This window comes from Gopherus flavomarginatus, chromosome 2 (assembly GCF_025201925.1).
Source record: "Gopherus flavomarginatus isolate rGopFla2 chromosome 2, rGopFla2.mat.asm, whole genome shotgun sequence".
Taxonomy (NCBI): Eukaryota; Metazoa; Chordata; order Testudines; family Testudinidae; genus Gopherus; species Gopherus flavomarginatus.
The window spans coordinates 26322987-26341035 of NC_066618.1; the positions used below are offsets into that span (position 1 = coordinate 26322987).

General features: G+C 37.3%; 1 protein-coding gene across 3 annotated transcripts in view; it reads left to right on the forward strand.

Moving 5' to 3' along the window:
* The window catches only part of PFKP (phosphofructokinase, platelet), an 83006-nt gene that overhangs the window by 29456 nt on the left and 35501 nt on the right, over positions 1-18049 (forward strand). For all 3 annotated transcript variants that reach the window (XM_050942239.1, XM_050942237.1, XM_050942238.1), the window contains exons 6-13: positions 2040-2084; positions 2200-2308; positions 3651-3746; positions 5534-5626; positions 6948-7073; positions 7699-7763; positions 11011-11080; positions 17641-17787. In XM_050942239.1, coding sequence (XP_050798196.1) covers positions 2040-2084; positions 2200-2308; positions 3651-3746; positions 5534-5626; positions 6948-7073; positions 7699-7763; positions 11011-11080; positions 17641-17787 — 751 coding nt within the window. The remainder of the gene's footprint in view (positions 1-2039; positions 2085-2199; positions 2309-3650; positions 3747-5533; positions 5627-6947; positions 7074-7698; positions 7764-11010; positions 11081-17640; positions 17788-18049) is intronic.

Sequence of the window (18049 nt, forward strand, 5' to 3'; positions counted from 1 at the left end):
ACTAACAGACGTTTTGGAGCATGAGCTTTCGTGGGTGAATACCCACTTCGTCAGATGCATGTAGTGGAAATTTCCAGAGGCAAGTATATATATGCAGGCAAGCTAGAGATAATGAGGTTAGTTCAATCAGGGAGGATGAGGCCCTGTTCTAGCAGTTGAGGTGTGAAAACCAAGGGGGGAGAAACTGGTTCTGTAGTTGGCAAGCCATTCACAGTCTTTGTTTAATCCTGAGCTGATGGTGTTAAATTTGCAGATGAACTGAAGTTCAGCAGTTTCTCTTTGAAGTCTGGTCCTGAAGTTTTTTTGCTGCAGGTTGGCCACCTTAAGGTCTACTGTAGTGTGGCCAGGGAGGTTGAAGTGTTCTCCTACAGGTTTTTGTATATTGCCATTCCTAATATCTGATTTGTGTCCATTTATCCTTTTCCGTAGAGACTGTCCAGTTTGGCCGATGTACATAGCAGAGGGGCATTGCTGGCATGTGATGGCATATATTACATTGGTGGACATGCAGGTGAATGAACTGGTGATGGCGTGGCTGATCTGGTTAGGTCCTGTGATGATGTCGCTGGTGTAGATATGTGGGCAGAGTTGGCATCGAGTTTTGCTGCATGGATTGGTTCCTGAGCTAGAGTTCCTATGGTGCAGTGTGCAGTTACTGGTGAGAATATGTTTCAGATTGGCAGGTTGTCTGTGGGCGAGGTCTGGCCTGCCACCCAAGACCTGTGAAAGTGTGGGGTCATTGTCCAGGATGGGTTGTAGATCCCTGATGATGCGTTGGAGGGGTTTTAGCTGAGGACTGTATGTGATGGCCAGTGGAGTCCTGTTGGTTTCTTTCTTGGGTTTGTCTTGCAGTAGGAGGCTTCTGGGTACACATCTGGCTCTGTTGATCTGTTTCCTTATTTCCTCGTGCTGGTATTGTAGTTTTGAGAATGCTTGGTGGAGATTTTGTAGGTGTTGGTCTCTGTCTGAGGGGTTAGAGCAGATGCGGTTGTACCTCAGTGCTTGGCTGTAGACAATGGATCGTGTGATGTGCCCGGGATGGAAGCTGGAGGCATGAAGGTAGGCGAAAGAGTGAAATTCACTCCTGTACAGAGCAGCACAAGGCCCTGTGCACTAATTAAATCCCTCTTTGGCACAGACGCCTGGTGGTGATTCTCTGCACAGGGATGAATTTCACCCTAAGGAAACTGAAGCTCTGGAAAAGACTTTTCTGAACTGGTGAGAAAAGATACATAGTTACAGCTCAGCTATGTTGGCACTTTGACTGATATTTCTCACTTTGTCAGACAAGTAGGCAAGAATATACAGAAGGCAAAAGTATACTAACTTTAGTGCACCTGCCCCTTTGGCTAAAGCTTGGCTTTCTTTTTTAGTATCTCCTACTTATGCATTGGTATTTCATGCTTCAGAAATACATTTGGAAAAACATAGATACTTGATTCAGTTTCACTCTTGACAAATAAAGCAATGACCATGCTGGTTTTACAGTTAGCCTGGTAATCAATGGAATTATTAAAAGCCAAATGGTTACAATTCCTGAAGTGATTGATGGATTAAATATTCTTTCACCCTTTATTTATTTTAATTTTTTGACATATTTGTTATGCAAAGTTTTGGTCTCTTACAAAAAAAAATAAATGTATTTCAGAGCACCACTACAATAAAAAAAACTGGTTTGCATGTACAGAGGATGAAAAATAATTAAAGCAATATTTATTGCATTGCACTGAAACCTTAGCCCCCCTCCCCCTCTCCTGTCGCTCCTTGTAGTCACCAGTCATTCTGTATATTCCTTACTGAGCACAGCTTGCATCTAGGTAACATCTGGATGTGAAAAGTTTTAAAAAGGGTACAATATTGAACACTCAAGGACTAATTCCTCCCTTCCCCCATCAGACAAATGGTAATACTTTTACTTCTGGGTTTACTGTGTTATTCTTGGTGTAAGGGACTGATCCCAGCTCCCATTGACTTCAGTCTGATTTGGGTTGGGTCTTTCAATTGCAATAATGTTGTTGATGTCTCTTATCATTTTATAGCCATCAGAGGACCTTTGTCCTAGAAGTTATGGGAAGACACTGTGGGTATGTACTGTTGTTACAAGTTTGTGTCTAGTAAAATTTAATTATAAAAAAACCCCTAAGTTTTGAAGTTTAATTGTCGTCTTCTTTGTGTTTTTTTTTAATGTGTGCTTACTAGGTATCTAGCTCTTGTTAGTGCATTAGCTTGTGGTGCGGATTGGGTATTTATTCCGGAATACCCCCCAGAAGAAGGATGGGAGGATCAGATGTGTGTTAAGCTTTCTGAGGTAATCTGTAACTGCATCATGAACATTCTGTATGCCATGTGACGCTCACATCTGAAAAGCGGTGCCTAGCAACATAAATGATATGGGCCAGATCCTGTCCAGTAGGATTCAATCAAATTTTTGCTATTGATTTCGGTAGTAGAACTATTTAGTCCTAAATGCCTCTATTCCTGCATTCTCCAGCTGTTTGAAGCACAGTTAGATTCCCTCTAGGGCTGCCATGGGTCCCGCACACATAGCCATAGTGGATCTGTTTTCTGGTTTGTAATTTTGCCCCAGAAACTTTTCTACATGTGTATTATTTCAAAGAGCATTGACATAATCTAGTATAAAAGTGGAATTATGTGAGCGCTTTCAAACACGTAGTAGTGCATTAGCATGCGGACAGCATACACTACAAAACTTACAAAACTAGAATAGTATTCCTATCTCTTTGAAATCACCAGTTTAGCCAGCAGAACGTTTTTAAAGGGAAGACCTTTCCAGCAATTAACTGTTTTCTTTGCTGATATTAGAAACATATAAAGCAGATTAACTCTGAAATCTTGAAAGAAAAGTAAAACCGCTTCTTCTACAAGGCTTGTAAAAGTAAGAATGAAAAATACCAGATTAAGTATATTTCTAGTAGTAAGAATCTAAACTGATGCATTCCTCTTGGTCTCCCAGTGTGTTTTCTTCTTATGTGAGTCTCCGGGAGTGAAAGATCTCCAGGATATGGAGCAGTGTTGAAATTTATGTCCTGTACAGCACAGCACATTTTGACAACACTAAGTTAATAACCAGGCAAATAAAGTAGAATCTCAGAGTTACAAACTGACCAGTCAACCACACACCTCATTTGGAACTGAAGTACACAATCAGGCAGCAGCAGAACAAAAAGCCAAAAAGCAAATACAGTACAGTACTGTGTAAAATGTAAACTACTAAAAAATAAAGGGAAAGTTTAACAAAGTTTGACAGGGTATAGAAACTGTTTCTGTGCTTGTTTCATTTAGATGGTTTAAAAGCAGCATTTTTCTTCTGCATCGTAAAGTTTCAAAGCTGTATTAAGTCAATGTTCAGTTGTGAATTTTTGAAAGAACAACCATAATGTTCGTAACTCTGAACAAAACAACTTCCATTCCTGAGGTCTTTGTAACTCTGATGTTCTACTGTATACAGATGTCTGTCTCTCCTTTTCGATTGGTTTAGTTGAGCTACAAATATCTTTGGTAAATTATCCAAAGGAAAAGTTTCTAGTCACTGGAGTTTAATATACAGTAGTTTGCTTTCAAAACTCTTTTTTTAATGGCATATCTTGTTTCAGGCCTTTTTTCAATATCCAATGTTTTTCTTCTCATAGAACCGTGCACGAAAGAAAAGGCTGAATATCATAATTGTGGCAGAAGGTGCCATTGATTCTCACAACAAACCTATAACTTCAGAAAAAGTTAAGGATGTAAGTATTGAACCTCATTGTAATGCAGTTTCTGCTGTGGGTATAATTTAGTGTAGTTCCCTTTCCACTGCTAAAACTAGAATTTCCACAAGCATTCTGGTAAAACAGCCTTTTACAGTACTTGCCAGTTGCATTTTTATACTTCTGCTTTGTGGACTTAATCCAGAGCTCATTGAGATAAAGGGGAATTTTTCAATTAGTTTCAATGAATTTTGGATTGGGGCCTATTTTTTTGTTAAATTAGAGGGCAGCCAATGAAGCGATATTTTTAGAGACTTGATCTCTAGGAGATCTGCTTAAATTTGTCTCAGATCATTAATTATTATATGATGGTATCTGGTGGTCCTTGTGGAAATTAAGTGACGGGCTGTCAAGTTCCTGCTGGACTAATGATGCCCTTATCGTCACAATTTACCAGTAAAGGTAACATTTGGGGAAATCTCACCAAGGCCGAGGATTAAACAGGCACTGAGAGTGGAATTACCCTCTCATGCTTGGAAATAGTCCTTTTTGGAACACATTCATTGACAGAATGGTGCCGGGAAACTTGAGCTGACACTGCTCGTGCTTCACCTGTTCTGTGATTACAGCACTTTGTTCTCCATAGCTGTCAGTCTGGCACTTTTCAGGAGCACTAAAATAATGAAGTAGTCGTTGACTTATCAATATAGAATTGTACTCCATTAAAAAAACTACAAATTAGTTGCACCGATTAAAGTTTTTAAGTAAAAGTGTGCAAAATAGTTGTTACTCATCTTGTTATTTACAGAGAGAAACACTACTTGCTTGTTACACAGACTTCAGTCTGTTAAAATATCTAGGAAGCTGTAAATAACACGAAATGTAACTCTTTGGGAGAGAGAGTAAGGTGTTCAGACATCTCCTTGCTGGCCTTGTAGGAGAGGGGAAGGTATTCAGTACTTATTTGTGTTTGCTTACATTCTAACTTTATTCTGTAACAGAGGAGATTTTGATGAATGTTCCTATTTTAGTGATCCTGGACTTGTACTTTACTTATGAATAAATGGACTGAAAATAAAATGTAGCTGGAGACAGTAAATAACTGTATATGTTTTTCTTTTGTGTCTCTTTGTGCACTTTTTTCAGTATAAAATTATTTCATTCTCTATGATTTTTCCTAAGAAAAACATCAGGCTATTAAACTGGACAAATTTTACTGTTACTGAGAGGGATAAAACCCAACATTTTTAGTTTGGGGGATCCCAAAGTTTCTGGAACAAATCGTTACACCTCCTTTTGTTCATGGACATCAGCCAAAGGCAGTGAATCAGAAAATCTGTATAAGGCTAAATGCCTTCACTGGAGCTTTAATTGCACAATTACTCCAAGATATTTAGTATTGTATATTTATAATATGGCTATAAAGAAACCCTATTGCAGTAGATTATTTTTTCCAGACTCCTAATTGTGATGTTTAAACCTTTTTTATAAGGTTAAGGACTGTTTTTCTAAGTGCTCGTTTATTACTAAATAAATGACATCAGTATGTGTCTCTCTACTTAAAGTATTGTAGCCAAAACAACTTCTTTACCATTATTAAACTGAACATTCCTTCCTTCACAGTGGGAGTCTGGAGATTAGTTTTCCTAACCTAGACGCAAAGAGACTTAAGTAAATTCCTTAGTTGTGTCACCATTGTTGATATGTGAACGTTTATATTATATACAGTATAATATTATAGTATTCCCAATATGTGCACACTATATAACTACCGTTGTAAGACTGGTATTTTATATTTCTCATTTACACTTTGAAATTCTTTGCAGCTTGTGGTTCAGCAGCTGGGATTTGACACTCGTGTGACTATCCTGGGACATGTTCAAAGAGGTGGTACTCCTTCAGCTTTTGATAGAATTTTGGTGAGTGAACCTATAGTGATAACGTATGTCTGTCTGCAAACCTGGAAGAGTGCATGTTGCAACAGTAGTAGCAGTATGATTCCACTTATGCATACATTTTCATTCTAGAATTTTGAATCATTTATAAAAATCAGTTAATACCCTCAATACTTTTGTGAAGTAGCCAAATATAATTATTGTCCCCAACTCAAGCAACAGAATAGTAATGTGGTTTGCCCTAGGCAACATACAGAGACTGTGGCAGAGCCAGGTTTAGCACTCAGTAACTACAGGCTCCTAACTCTTTGCTGATTCCATTGCTGCCTTTCTATAGGAGAGCAATTTAATCCACAATTGGAGAATCACATCAAATCCAAATCAGTCCACTGAAATCAATACTTATGTGTGTAATTTTTTTTTGGTTAAGGGCCATCCTGCTATTTTAGGCATCGCCCTGAATGGACAGAAGAACTGGTAGTTACACAAAAATATGGATTTATGTACAGCAAAATCCTATATACATGCATATTAATCACCTCGAATTGGGGGACAAAGTGTAAGACCTTGTCTCCACTAGGGAGTGTTTGCTGGTATAGCTATAGCAGTATAGCCATACGGACAAACTCTCCTAGCATAGACACAGCTTATATGGTAAAAAAAAAAGTGCTCTTGCTAGTATAGTTTATACCAGTTCCCCAGATGAAATAAGCATTGCTGGTTAAAGAGGGCTTTTTTTGCCAGTACAACTGCAACTACACTAGGGGTAGTGCTGATATATAAACGTCATAAAAAATAATCACACTACACAGAAGCATTACTATACTGGCAAAAGTTTCTAGTGTACATCTGGCTTTAGACTGCCTTGCACATCCTTGCAGTGCTGCATATCAAATCACCAACTTAAATTAATGAAAGATATGTTTTGTGGATTTGCAGAGAGCATGCGCATATACATGGTCAGTAACTACTGATAAGTGCTGTATATGGAGGCCATATAAGTAGTTGGGGAGATTTAAGGTCATTCTTTTTTCACTGTAATGTATTTATTAATAATCATATTTACTAGTAATCCTATTTCCTTTAGAAGAGCTCTGATCAAAACCTGACTGTGCAGTGGGCTTGACAAGCCAGCCGTGAGAGCAGTCTTACTTGTCTTGTGGGTCACAGTACACTAAACATAACCAGCTGTGATCACAGTTATCAAGGAGTGATTGTTTTAACGATGTAAAGAGAAATCTCAGGTACTTCCCTGTTTCTGTGGTGGGAGCCAACTAATTTACTCCTTTTAATACTGAGTACATCCCCAAATACAGAGACATCTCTCTATATATTTTATTTTCAGGCAAGTCGTATGGGCGTGGAAGCTGTCCTGGCCCTTCTAGAGGCTACACCAGATACTCCTGCTTGTGTTGTGTCCCTGTCTGGGAACCAAGCTGTCCGTCTGCCTTTAATGGAGTGTGTGCAGATGGTGAGTTCCGGGAGAAGAGCCAGTTTACACTTATTCATTAACTATAACAAAGTGCTCTAACAATCAATGGTCTGCTATTAGTTATGACACATGAATGGAACACTTAACTTGCTAATAATGATCTGTTCTTGTGCCATTGCTGTGTGTAATTACTATGCAGTTGTTTTAGGATAATCACTGATAAATGCTGTCCAACAAAGAAACATTGCTGCTTTTTTTCAGATATGGAAACCAGTATTGTTTTTCAGTTTCATCTGAATCTTTCATTTTGCACCTTGTCTCTTTGATTACAAAATCTCTATCCATTATGCTCATTTGTATCAATCTGGTGTCCTCCAAAATTATTCAGTGTTTATCCCAATTTAAATTAAAAAGAAATTCTCCCTCTGTGGCCTTTTTAGGTGCCAATCTTCCCTCTCCCACCCTCAAACCTGCTTGTTCTCTATAGAAATGGAAAGAAAAATATAAGAATGCAAGTGTGATGCAGGTCACAACAGAGAACAAATCAAACAACAGATTGTCCTTTCAGGATTCCAAATACCAGTGCTGTTTCAGAACAGATCCATTTACAGTACAGTCCTTAGTTTACTAACCTTTTATTCTATTCTTTTCATTAATTTTTAAGACTCAAGAAGTACAGAAAGCAATGGATGAAAGAAAGTTTTGTGAGGCTGTGAGACTTCGTGGAAGGTACGACACATCAAATCACACCCATCTATCTGCTTTAGTAGATACTGAACTGCTTTGCCTTCCCGTTAATGTTCTGGGGCCTGGGGATGCTCATGCATTATTCTGCATAACTATCCATTCTCCTTCCAACTGCACCTCAGCTTAATGCTTTGCTGAAGCATAGGCAAGAGTTCAGTCTTTATAGGATTTTTCAGAAAGCATTACGCAGAGTTAAACCTCAGGACTATTGTATGTAAGACTCTGCTAAATAGATGGTAATATTCCCCAATCAATTTCAAAGAGAGCACCACACTTTCTTAGTTAAGCAAACATTTAATGCGCACAAAACACACTTGAAATAGGATAAAATGTGATAAATAGTATTTGGAATACTATGAATAACTTTTAAGCAAAATCTCTGAGACAGTAAATCTGCTGGCGTTCCTTATACAGACCTTCCCCCTTTTGTTTCTGTTACAAACATTCAAATATAAGGTTTCAGCATAACATTTTCTGTTCGTTAGCACACATCAAAACACTTTCTGCTCTGATCTTCTCTCAGAGATGATTTTTCAGTCTTTATGGTGTGACTATGGTATGTTGTGTGTGTCACCTGGACTCTGCAGAGCCTGAAAAATAGCAGCATCTCAGTCCTTTAAAACACTTCTGAACCCTGTCAGCAAACAAACAGTCCGTGGATCTCCACAGCTAGCAGGAGTGCAGCCCTCAGGTTAGCAGCTGACCAGTCCTCTCAGTCCTTGTTGAAACAGTATCTTGTATCCAAAGTGGCACAGGGATTGGAACTCAGTCCACATGGCAGATGCATCACTTGGTCCTGTGTCAATCAGCCACTGAGTCCACAGGGCTGTCTTTAACTCCTATACTGATAACCTTTCCCTCCCTTGCACTCTGACTGGCCCAGTTCTCAGAGGGTGACTAGAGTATGACCTGCCCAGTTGGTTGCCCACAATGAGAGCTTCCTACAGAGCCTCGGAACCAGCTCCTGAGCATGTTAGTTTAACTCCCACACCCTGTTCTACAGTTTCTATGCCCTTCTGACTGAACTGCCCTGTCCTGCTCTCTGCATGTGTGCAGAGACAGAATATCCAGCCAAGATCTAGGTCTCTTCTCCACTACTTCTCTTCCTCTACTAAGAGAAACAAAGTCAAATGCTGCAGTACCAGGCATGTGGGTTACAATAACTCTGGCTATTTTATTTTAAATAATGTAGTTAATTATATTTCCAGTAACAGTGGTAGAGGAGGTTTCAGAGATTTCCTAGAAAGGACAGTAATAAAAGTTGATATTCCTATAATTTTCAAAGATAGGAAACAATAATTAACTGCAGCTTGCCTTAAGACTTTAACATAGACTTCGATCCTGATGTAAGTCTACAATTCAAGCAGAAATGAGTCAACAAGATTGTTTATCTGGGGTGACTGATAATGCTAATGATTGAATGTGTTTGCTTATGCATAAAATTTGGAACCAAGTACATAGCGTATTAGCGTGGGCAGGCCTACTAAAAGTGCCTGTTTTATAAGCACTGCATTAGATCGCTGTGAAAACAGCAACTCTATTAAGGATTTGTGAAAGTTAGTATGAGAGAAACAAATCAATTATTGCTTCAAGTTGTTTAATGAGAAAACACATTCTTCCCTATCTGTAATAATACTTTGCCTGTTAAATTTTAGAAGGATTTTAGTGAGATTCTCACTGTTACTTTAAATACTTTATATTATTTTCAGGGTTCTAGATTTTTCATCTTTCCAGTTTTTAAAATGTTTTGCATCTGTGATTTAACGTTACAAACAAACAATGTGATTCCTGTTAAGTGTCTGAATTTAGAAAGTCACTGTGATTTTGGTTAAAGTGGGTGAATGCTACCTGATCAAAATGTGTTTCCTTATGTAAGTCAGTATATTCACTTGTAAATTTATATATAATGAGAATTAGCACTTTAGAGAGTAAGATATAGTCATTATTATCTTTAATACTTGTCAATAGTTTTTGTAAATAAATAGTATTACCACAGTATACTCCCTAGGCGTTCCCCATACTAAGTCATATTAATTTCTGGTAGTTGCAAAGATAATGTTGTAAAGTTTTTAAGGTCAGCAACTGTAACTTGAGTTGCTGTCTTATTTACTCTTTAGTTTAATAATGTTGCCCTTTTGATCTGAGCAGCTAGTCAGTTTGGGGCCTGTGGCTGTTCCAGCTGGGAATAGAATTGATGGTAGAAAGGTATTACTTTGATGTAGTTTTGGTTATTTACAAAGAACCTACAAGATCCTGTGTCTTTGAATGCAAAAGGAATCTAATAGCCAGAAACAGCTTCTTTTGCTCACAGCACGAAGAGCATGTTAGTCAGCCTGCATCCTTGACCCCAAACCTTCTCCTCAGATTTCTTCCAGGCTTTCAGCTGCTCCATTAGGCTGTATCTCTGAAAGCAATACTCAGGAAAAGCTCTTGGGCAGGTTCAGACACTCCTTTTGTCTTAGTTGGGGCTTATGTTTACAGTTATGTTTACTGAAGGGTGAGTTCATACCTATCAGTCTCAATCCCATAACAAAATTTCACCGAGCTCAGAAGAATAACTTCTGCTGAAGAACGTGCATCTCCTAAACTAAAATCCTTAGTTTCCTTTTCTCTTCCGCAGACTAGAAATGGTCATTGCCTAGTCAATGGCACTTCCTGAACCAGCTTAATTGCTGTAAGTTTTGAATCTTGCCTTTCAGTTTTTGTGAGGCAACCTTGCACCCTCATTCATGTCAGTTAGGGGTAAAAGTGAAGCTTCCTGTTGCCACTTTCTTGTAGAAAATGTAATAGTGTTTGAGGTTAAATTTTCTCCTCTCTGGTATGACAGTTAAGTCTGGCTATCCTGCTGCTTTCCATACATGCATATTCAGGGCTAAAAGTGAATAGCAATAGGAGAATGATCCTCCTTCCATCACTAAAAGGATCACTTCTGATTGTAAAAAAATTATGACCCTGTATGTGCTTTTAGCGGAGACCTTGTCTGATACTAGCAGGTAATGAGAACAATACTAACAGCCCCTTTCATCTTTCTAAATCATCTCTGTAAAATCAGAACTCTGGTTTTTGGGGTCTATAATGTGTGTGGCTTCTATTTGGGATGCAGAGTGCCAAATTTAGCAACTTGTCAAAACCGCATAGGTAAAGAGATCCTTATTAGTTACAAAAACACACATTTTCTTTCAAAGCATTTAAAAACTACGTAATGAAAACATTATTTTTCCTTCTTTAGGAGCTTTGAAAACAACCTTAACACCTACAAATTATTGTCTCACAGAAAACCAGATACAGAACTTCCAAAGGTAAGTTATACGGCATGAATAATTAAATGAGCCATTCTGTTTTTCTGTCTAGTGCACAGAATAATTTTTGTCTGGAATATTTTAACAAAGAAACTTAAAACAATATTTTCAGTTTGGAATTTAACAACTGTTTCTCTAAAAATAATCTTGTACTGTATTTGATATAATTAAAATCAAAACTTTAATGAAAGATAGAGGCTTGGTAGGAGACACTTGGATTCTCATCATAAAATTGGTATAGAGTAATAGTCTTTTAAAGCCAAGTAATATTCTTCCTAGGAAATTCCTTTCCAAGGAACTTATCTATCATGGGTTTATCTATGGTGCCTGTTGCTGTATATCTATGTGATAGTGCTTCGCATTTTGCTGCCCTATGTGGCGTGGCATGGAAGGATGCAAAAGCAAAGTACTCAGACTTAAAAGAGCCTGAAAGTCTTGGTGGAAAGGGAGAGGACACTGGGTAGGAAGATTCCTCACCTCAGCATCCAACGGGCGAAATACTTTGTGAGACCTCAGTGTGTGTGGCTAGAAGATTAGAAGGTAGAGTTGGGTCAGCAGCTGTGTATGCCACATGGGACTGATCTAACCATTCATTGTGCATAGATTAGTGGCAAAATAACCCTGATTCTTCTCTAGTTTGTGAATTATTCATAAACCAGTGTTGATTCCTACCAGTATATTCATTATTAGGAAGCTTTCACCAAACAGTTTATGTAAACAAATTTCAGCCTGTGGGCTAGTCACAGTTTGTTCATTTTGACTATTCCGTTTTCATTATTCATGATCTGTGGTGTAGGATAAATCACCTAAATTGCCTGTTGTTGTTTCTTCTTCCTGAATGGATGAGTATAAACTCATCCAATCAGGAAGAAGAAACAACAACAGGCAATTTAGGTGATTTATGCTACACCACAGATCACGAATAATGAAATATATATATATATATTTGGAAAAAAAAATCAGGTTAAAATTAGGGAACATTCACATACCAGGTGGCCACCCAAAAATGTTGTGAACGGCTAATATCATCATCTCCACGTGTAGTGCAAACCAAACATGCCATTTTAGTTTGCAAAAATATTCCCATACCACATTATTGAGTGTGGTGCTCTGTTCCCCTGTAGTGGTAGTGGGGCCAAAGAGGTTGTGTCTTATACAGCCTAAGGTAACAGATATGAGACTTTTTTCTCAGGCAGTAGAGGCTCTATGCATATAGAGCCAGAGGTCCCAGGTTCAAACCCCGTTGCTGAGGACCCACCCCTGAGGTGTGGTGTTACAGATGCAGTTGCAGACTGCCAAACAATGGCATCATATCCACAGACAAAGGAAAGTATTCTACGTAGATGCCTTGAGATCCCCAGAATGTGGGTCAGGATTCTCCATGAATTCTTGAACTCTGTATCATTAGCTGGCAATGCCTTCTCTGTAATGTTTACTAACCCTTCCTCCACTTAGGTTTTCTGCCATATATGTTCTGCAGTCTCAGAGCTTTGGAAACATTACATCTAGTTTTCTCTCTGCATGAAATGTGTGATTAGGCTCTCAAACCCTTAATGCTGCTAGATGTGTAGTTGTGCTTCCTTTCTTTCCCTCTTCCGCTGAATTGGGTTTAGTTAGCCTGTTAGGTTTTTCTTCTGAGAAAGCTATGGGTTTTATATTTTTAAGTTTGATCACAGGTCTCTTTATTTTATAAAAGGAAAATGCCAAACTTTCCATAGTCTTTGGAAAAATGGAATTGCTAGAGTATAAACTTTCTGGCTTAGATTTATTGCCGTTTTCAGCTACTGGCTAAGAGTTTAAACATGAATACAGAAAATATTGATTTTATATACATATATAGGAACTGAGAAAGTATGGCAACATGCAGATAGATAAAACCAGGAAGAACTTATGCTTTAAAGGAAATCAGGCAATGAAAGAAACAAGAAATATCAAGTAGAGACCATTTTAAAACTAGAAATAAATAAAATTGCAGAGGGAAAAAACAGGGCAGAGGAAACTTTAGGCATAAAGTCAAAGATTATCAAAAATAGGAGCCTAAATCGGGTTCCAAAGTGCATATTTAGATGCCTAAATCAGTGGTCTGATTTTCAGGAGTGCCAAGCACTTAGTAGAATCTGTTGATCGTAATGGAAGCTGATGGATGATCAGCACAGCAGCTTTGAAAAAACAGGCCATTTATTTAGATACCTAAACATAGGAGTTTAGCTTTAGGCTAATATATATATAAAATTTGGCTATAGTCTTGCTCTGTATGGCATTAGTGGGTATTGTAGGTTGGCCTGTAACTGTTAGGATTTGATCAAATAAATGTTTTTGGTTTTGTTTTGTAACTGTTAAGAGGTTTTGGATTTAAATTGTTTAGGTGCTTGGCAGTTTAAAAATATCCAGAAAACTGCTTTTCACTAAAGAGAAAACATGTAAATGAACTGTTGATATACTGTGTCACAGGAGTTTATATAATTATCAAAGCAAACACACACAGAAAACTAGTCAAACTTACTGGGGGGAAAAGACAAGAACAGGGTGGAATGGAAGAAGCAAGAATAGAAAAGCCAAGAATATAATAATGTAGTGACCTATTACAGAAAGAAAAATAACTTAAAAAAATCTATGGTAAGATAATAATTCTCGGCTGGTATAAATCAGCATTGCTCCGTATACTAGTAACGGAATCACCCATAGTATTCTAGTGAAAAATAAATAAATAAACATTTTTCATTGTCTAAGTTTCTTGATGAAGATTTTGTTTCTTGAGTAATTTATTAAGTTTTGAGTATTAATCCATTTGTACAGAGAACTCTTGCACTGTAGGATTGTCGTTACTATCTCGTTACAATCGGTAGGTTGTTAATTAGCAGAAAATGTCTGTAGGAGTAGCCTGTTACTTTAAAATCTTTCTGTTCTCTTTTACAGGACGATCTCTCATGTAGTGTACGTAATTACTTGCACAGTGATTAACCTTAGACAGCTCAGTAAACTTTGTAGGTTTTGAGAGTATGTTCTAGTTTTGCATGGTAATGAGATTTTATTTGCCCTTTTAATTATTTTACACTTGTGCTCAGCAGCTGGATGGTAGAATTTTCAGGACTTGTGCTTCAGTTTTTCCACAGATTTATTTATATCAAGCCTTTTTCACTCAACCCCCCCCCCCCCCCCCGGAATTTGAGAGTTTGTGTAATAACTCTAAAATGAAACTTAAATTGATTTCTGTAAAATGAAGATTCATAATGTACTGATAACCATTTTCTCAGTAGAAATTTTTAATGCTTATCCTATCGTGGCATGTTTATCCCAAGCCATATCATGTGTATTGACAGAGGGTTATAAAAGACAGGGTGCCCGATCCTGCAAACTCAAGTAGACTACTTGCATGAGTTAAGGGCCCAATGCTGAAAATTGTAATATTGGTATAAAATACTAATGAAGAACGAAGAGGTCAGTGGAGAATAAAAGCAAAGAGCATGAGATCTGTAGATGTCTGAATTACCATAGTGTTATCATAGTTTAATAACTTAATGACAGTTCTTAGTCCTGGGAGCAAATAAGGGTCTACCCTCTAGTTCCATGGTCTAGGGTTGAGTAATGGTAAGATGATTTCTCCAGTCTATTCATTATTAGATGAATATTGAGGTGATGTCCAAGAAAAATGATCTTTTCTTTGATATCCAAGAAGGTCAGATAATAAATTCCTCTACTAGCTATTCCAGTCTTTACATATTAGGATGCAAAATTCTGGCAGTGGGGCAACAGAAGTATCCAAATGTTACTCACCATCAGTCATGTGTAAGCAAAAAGATTTAACGACTACAGCAATTCCATTTTTATAGCCACAATATTATGTAAGATTTACCAGTACCATGTGTGAAGGCTTAGTCATCAGGCAAATTAAATGTCTCCTTGAAGGCAGCAGAAGAAAATTTAATATCAATTTGCAGTACAAAACTTTTCATAAATTACTCAGCATAAAATCCTTTTGGACAGACAGTTGATACTATGTTCTTTTAAATTTGACTTGCATATAAATTAGCAGCCCAAACTTAATATTTTGTTATAGAGTCTTAATAAATAAAAGCATACACATGCATTCTACATACTGTATATAATAAGGCCCTGATCCAGCAAAGTCATGCCTATTTCTTGCAGAGTAAAAGTCATAGAAAGTCAGCTGTACTACTTCAGTGCTTTGCTGGGTATGATCCCAAGTGTGCAGCAGCATAGCATTCCTTCAAATACTGGAAAATTAGACTCTTCACTACAGGCCAACACAGGCTGATGTGCACTGTCACACTCTATGGCACAATGGCTGGGAAATAACACTGCCCAGGCAGTATTTGCATGAATACTATGATTTTTGTTAGCAACTGTTTGTTTTTTAAACTCTGTAATCTTTAGGGGAAAAAACCAAAAATGTTTGTTCTCTTTTGAGATTGAAAATGGAAGAATTTCCTCCAAAGTTAGGCCATTGCTATGCCAAAATCCGTGCAGAGCATTTTAATGCATGTCATTTTAATGTGGAGATGCTGCTGAATGTAATTAACAAATCGCTTAAAGCTTAATGAGTGCTACCACACAAGCTCAGACTATTTTGCATTTTGCTTCTGCTGTTCACTAGCTCTTGAATGCTTCACCCTTACTAAATGTAAAATAACATAGTTTAACTTCTCCAGAAGGTAAGCCATGCAAAGTTTTAGTTCTATCCTTAAGATTTTTTTGGCAGTATTAGTTTCAACTGTGGAAATATGAAACCAAATTCTGTGTATTATGAATATAGACTTCTTTCATTTAAAAGTAATGGGTCATATTCTTAACTGGTGTAGATCAGCATGGCTTCATGGAAGTCAATGGAGCTGCACTGATTTACACTGTCTGAGGATCTGGCCTGATGTCTCATACACCTCTACCTCGATATAATGCCACCCGATATAACACAAATTTGGATATAACGCGGTAAAGTAGTGCTCTGGGGAGGCGGGGCTGTGCACTCCGGTGGATTAAAGCAAGTTCAATATAACACGGTTTCACCTATAAAGCGGTAAGATTTTTTGGCTCCCAAGGACAGCGTTATATCGAAGTAGAGGTGTAGTTATAATTTAAAGATTTATTTCTTTTAGTACAGCTTTCAAGGAAAATAACCAGTGATTAATTTGAAAAGAACACTTCTCCATTTCAGATGTTGCTTGTTGTAGAGAAGGCGTGAGTTTAGTAGAGTTCTATGAACCATGGTTAAAATTAGTCTGAAAGATGTTTTGCTATTTTTTTACTCAACAACTTGACTTGTTTTTACCCTGACAAAGCTCATTTTGACTTGTCATTACTTTTAGCACTTACAATAGAAATCAAAGCATAGAGCTGTTTCTTTAGGAAAGAATCTGTGGTCTCAGTTACATCAGGGTGAAGTAGGAGTAACTCCTTTGCAGAAAAGAATATTTGCTATTCCAAAACTGATGTGACATCAGAATCGGACCCTATATATCTGACCTATAAATAAAAGGAACATCTTATGACAACGTTGTGTGTATTTGGTTACCTGAGAAATACTGAATGTGCTCTCCTGTAAATCCACCTTCAAACAATTGTTTTGACATATCCAAGGTAAATTCATAATTAAGCAAAGAGGGACTTTGACACAGATAAAAGCGTGTGTACAAAACACAAATTACCTGATGTTCTGTTTCCCTTTATTATTGCAGATCTTGTTTTATTAAGCACTTTTCTCCTGATAGCCCAGCTTGTTCTCTGCTCTGCTCTTTAGTAAAGTCATAAACCTCTATCTGATGTTGTAGCCTTATCTGCAAAATCACTGCAATACACATGTTCATTATCCTGGCTTCACTGCAGAATTAAATAGAGAGACATTCTGAACTCTGAAAGAACTAAAAACCTTTACCTAAATACTTTTAATTCCAGTCGATAGCAACATTACTTACCCAAAAGTAGTTTGTGTTGTATAAATATCATCTCTGAACCATAATCCCACAGTGAAAGTCTCTTTAAGTGACCTGTTGTTATAGTATCTTGCCCGCATAAGGATTTAGCAGGCATTTTAATTTGAAGCTGATGTCTTTTCTGTTCCATGAGTCAGCTGATGACACATGCTTAGTGGTTATGCCACTGGACCAAAACGTGTCCCTTCCCACTCTTTTCCTTGCCTATTTTGGGTGTTTTTTGTTGCAAATTTCTGCACTGATATTCTGACACCAAGTGGATAACAAGTTTTTTTCTGTCATATTTTTTTTGACTCTGTTAGAACAAAAATACAAGATCCTGTGTGATTTGATCTTCAAGTCAAATGCAGCTCTTGGACAAAACTGTTTTAAAATAAAATAGAAAAGCTAGATCTTTTGTTCCTTTACTGATTGTTTCTATATGGCTTTTTAAAATTTGAAGATAATGTGCTGAAACCTTTTCACCCACTTAAATCTAGAACAGTTTTTTTAAACTTTTGAAAATTGCTGTAGATCTTTTTACTATACAGTTGCTATGTAAAATTAGAATATCTGTCAGTCACTTCACTGTTGTACATTCTGTCTAACAATTGTTTTCTCTTTCTTTTGCAGACTAATTTTAATGTGGCAGTTTTAAATGTAGGTGCCCCTGCAGCTGGTATGAATGCTGCTGTCCGATCTGCAGTAAGAGTTGGCATAACTGAAGGTCACAACATGTTTGCTGTCATCGATGGATTTGAAGGATTTGCTAATGGCCAGGTTAATACAAAATTACTTCATTTAAAGTACTGTCAATCGTTTTTTCTTATTTTTTTACCTTTTTGTCATATTTCTAATGGAAATATAGAAATGACTGTGATATCATTCAGTGAACTGACTCCACAAGAGGTTTTAAATTTAACCGCTTATCTATAGAAACACCTACTTGATTCAGATTGGAGCTGTATACTTTATTACCAACAAAAATTTATAAATACATAGATCATGTCACCTTTCCTATTGCTAAGCATTTGCTATAGAG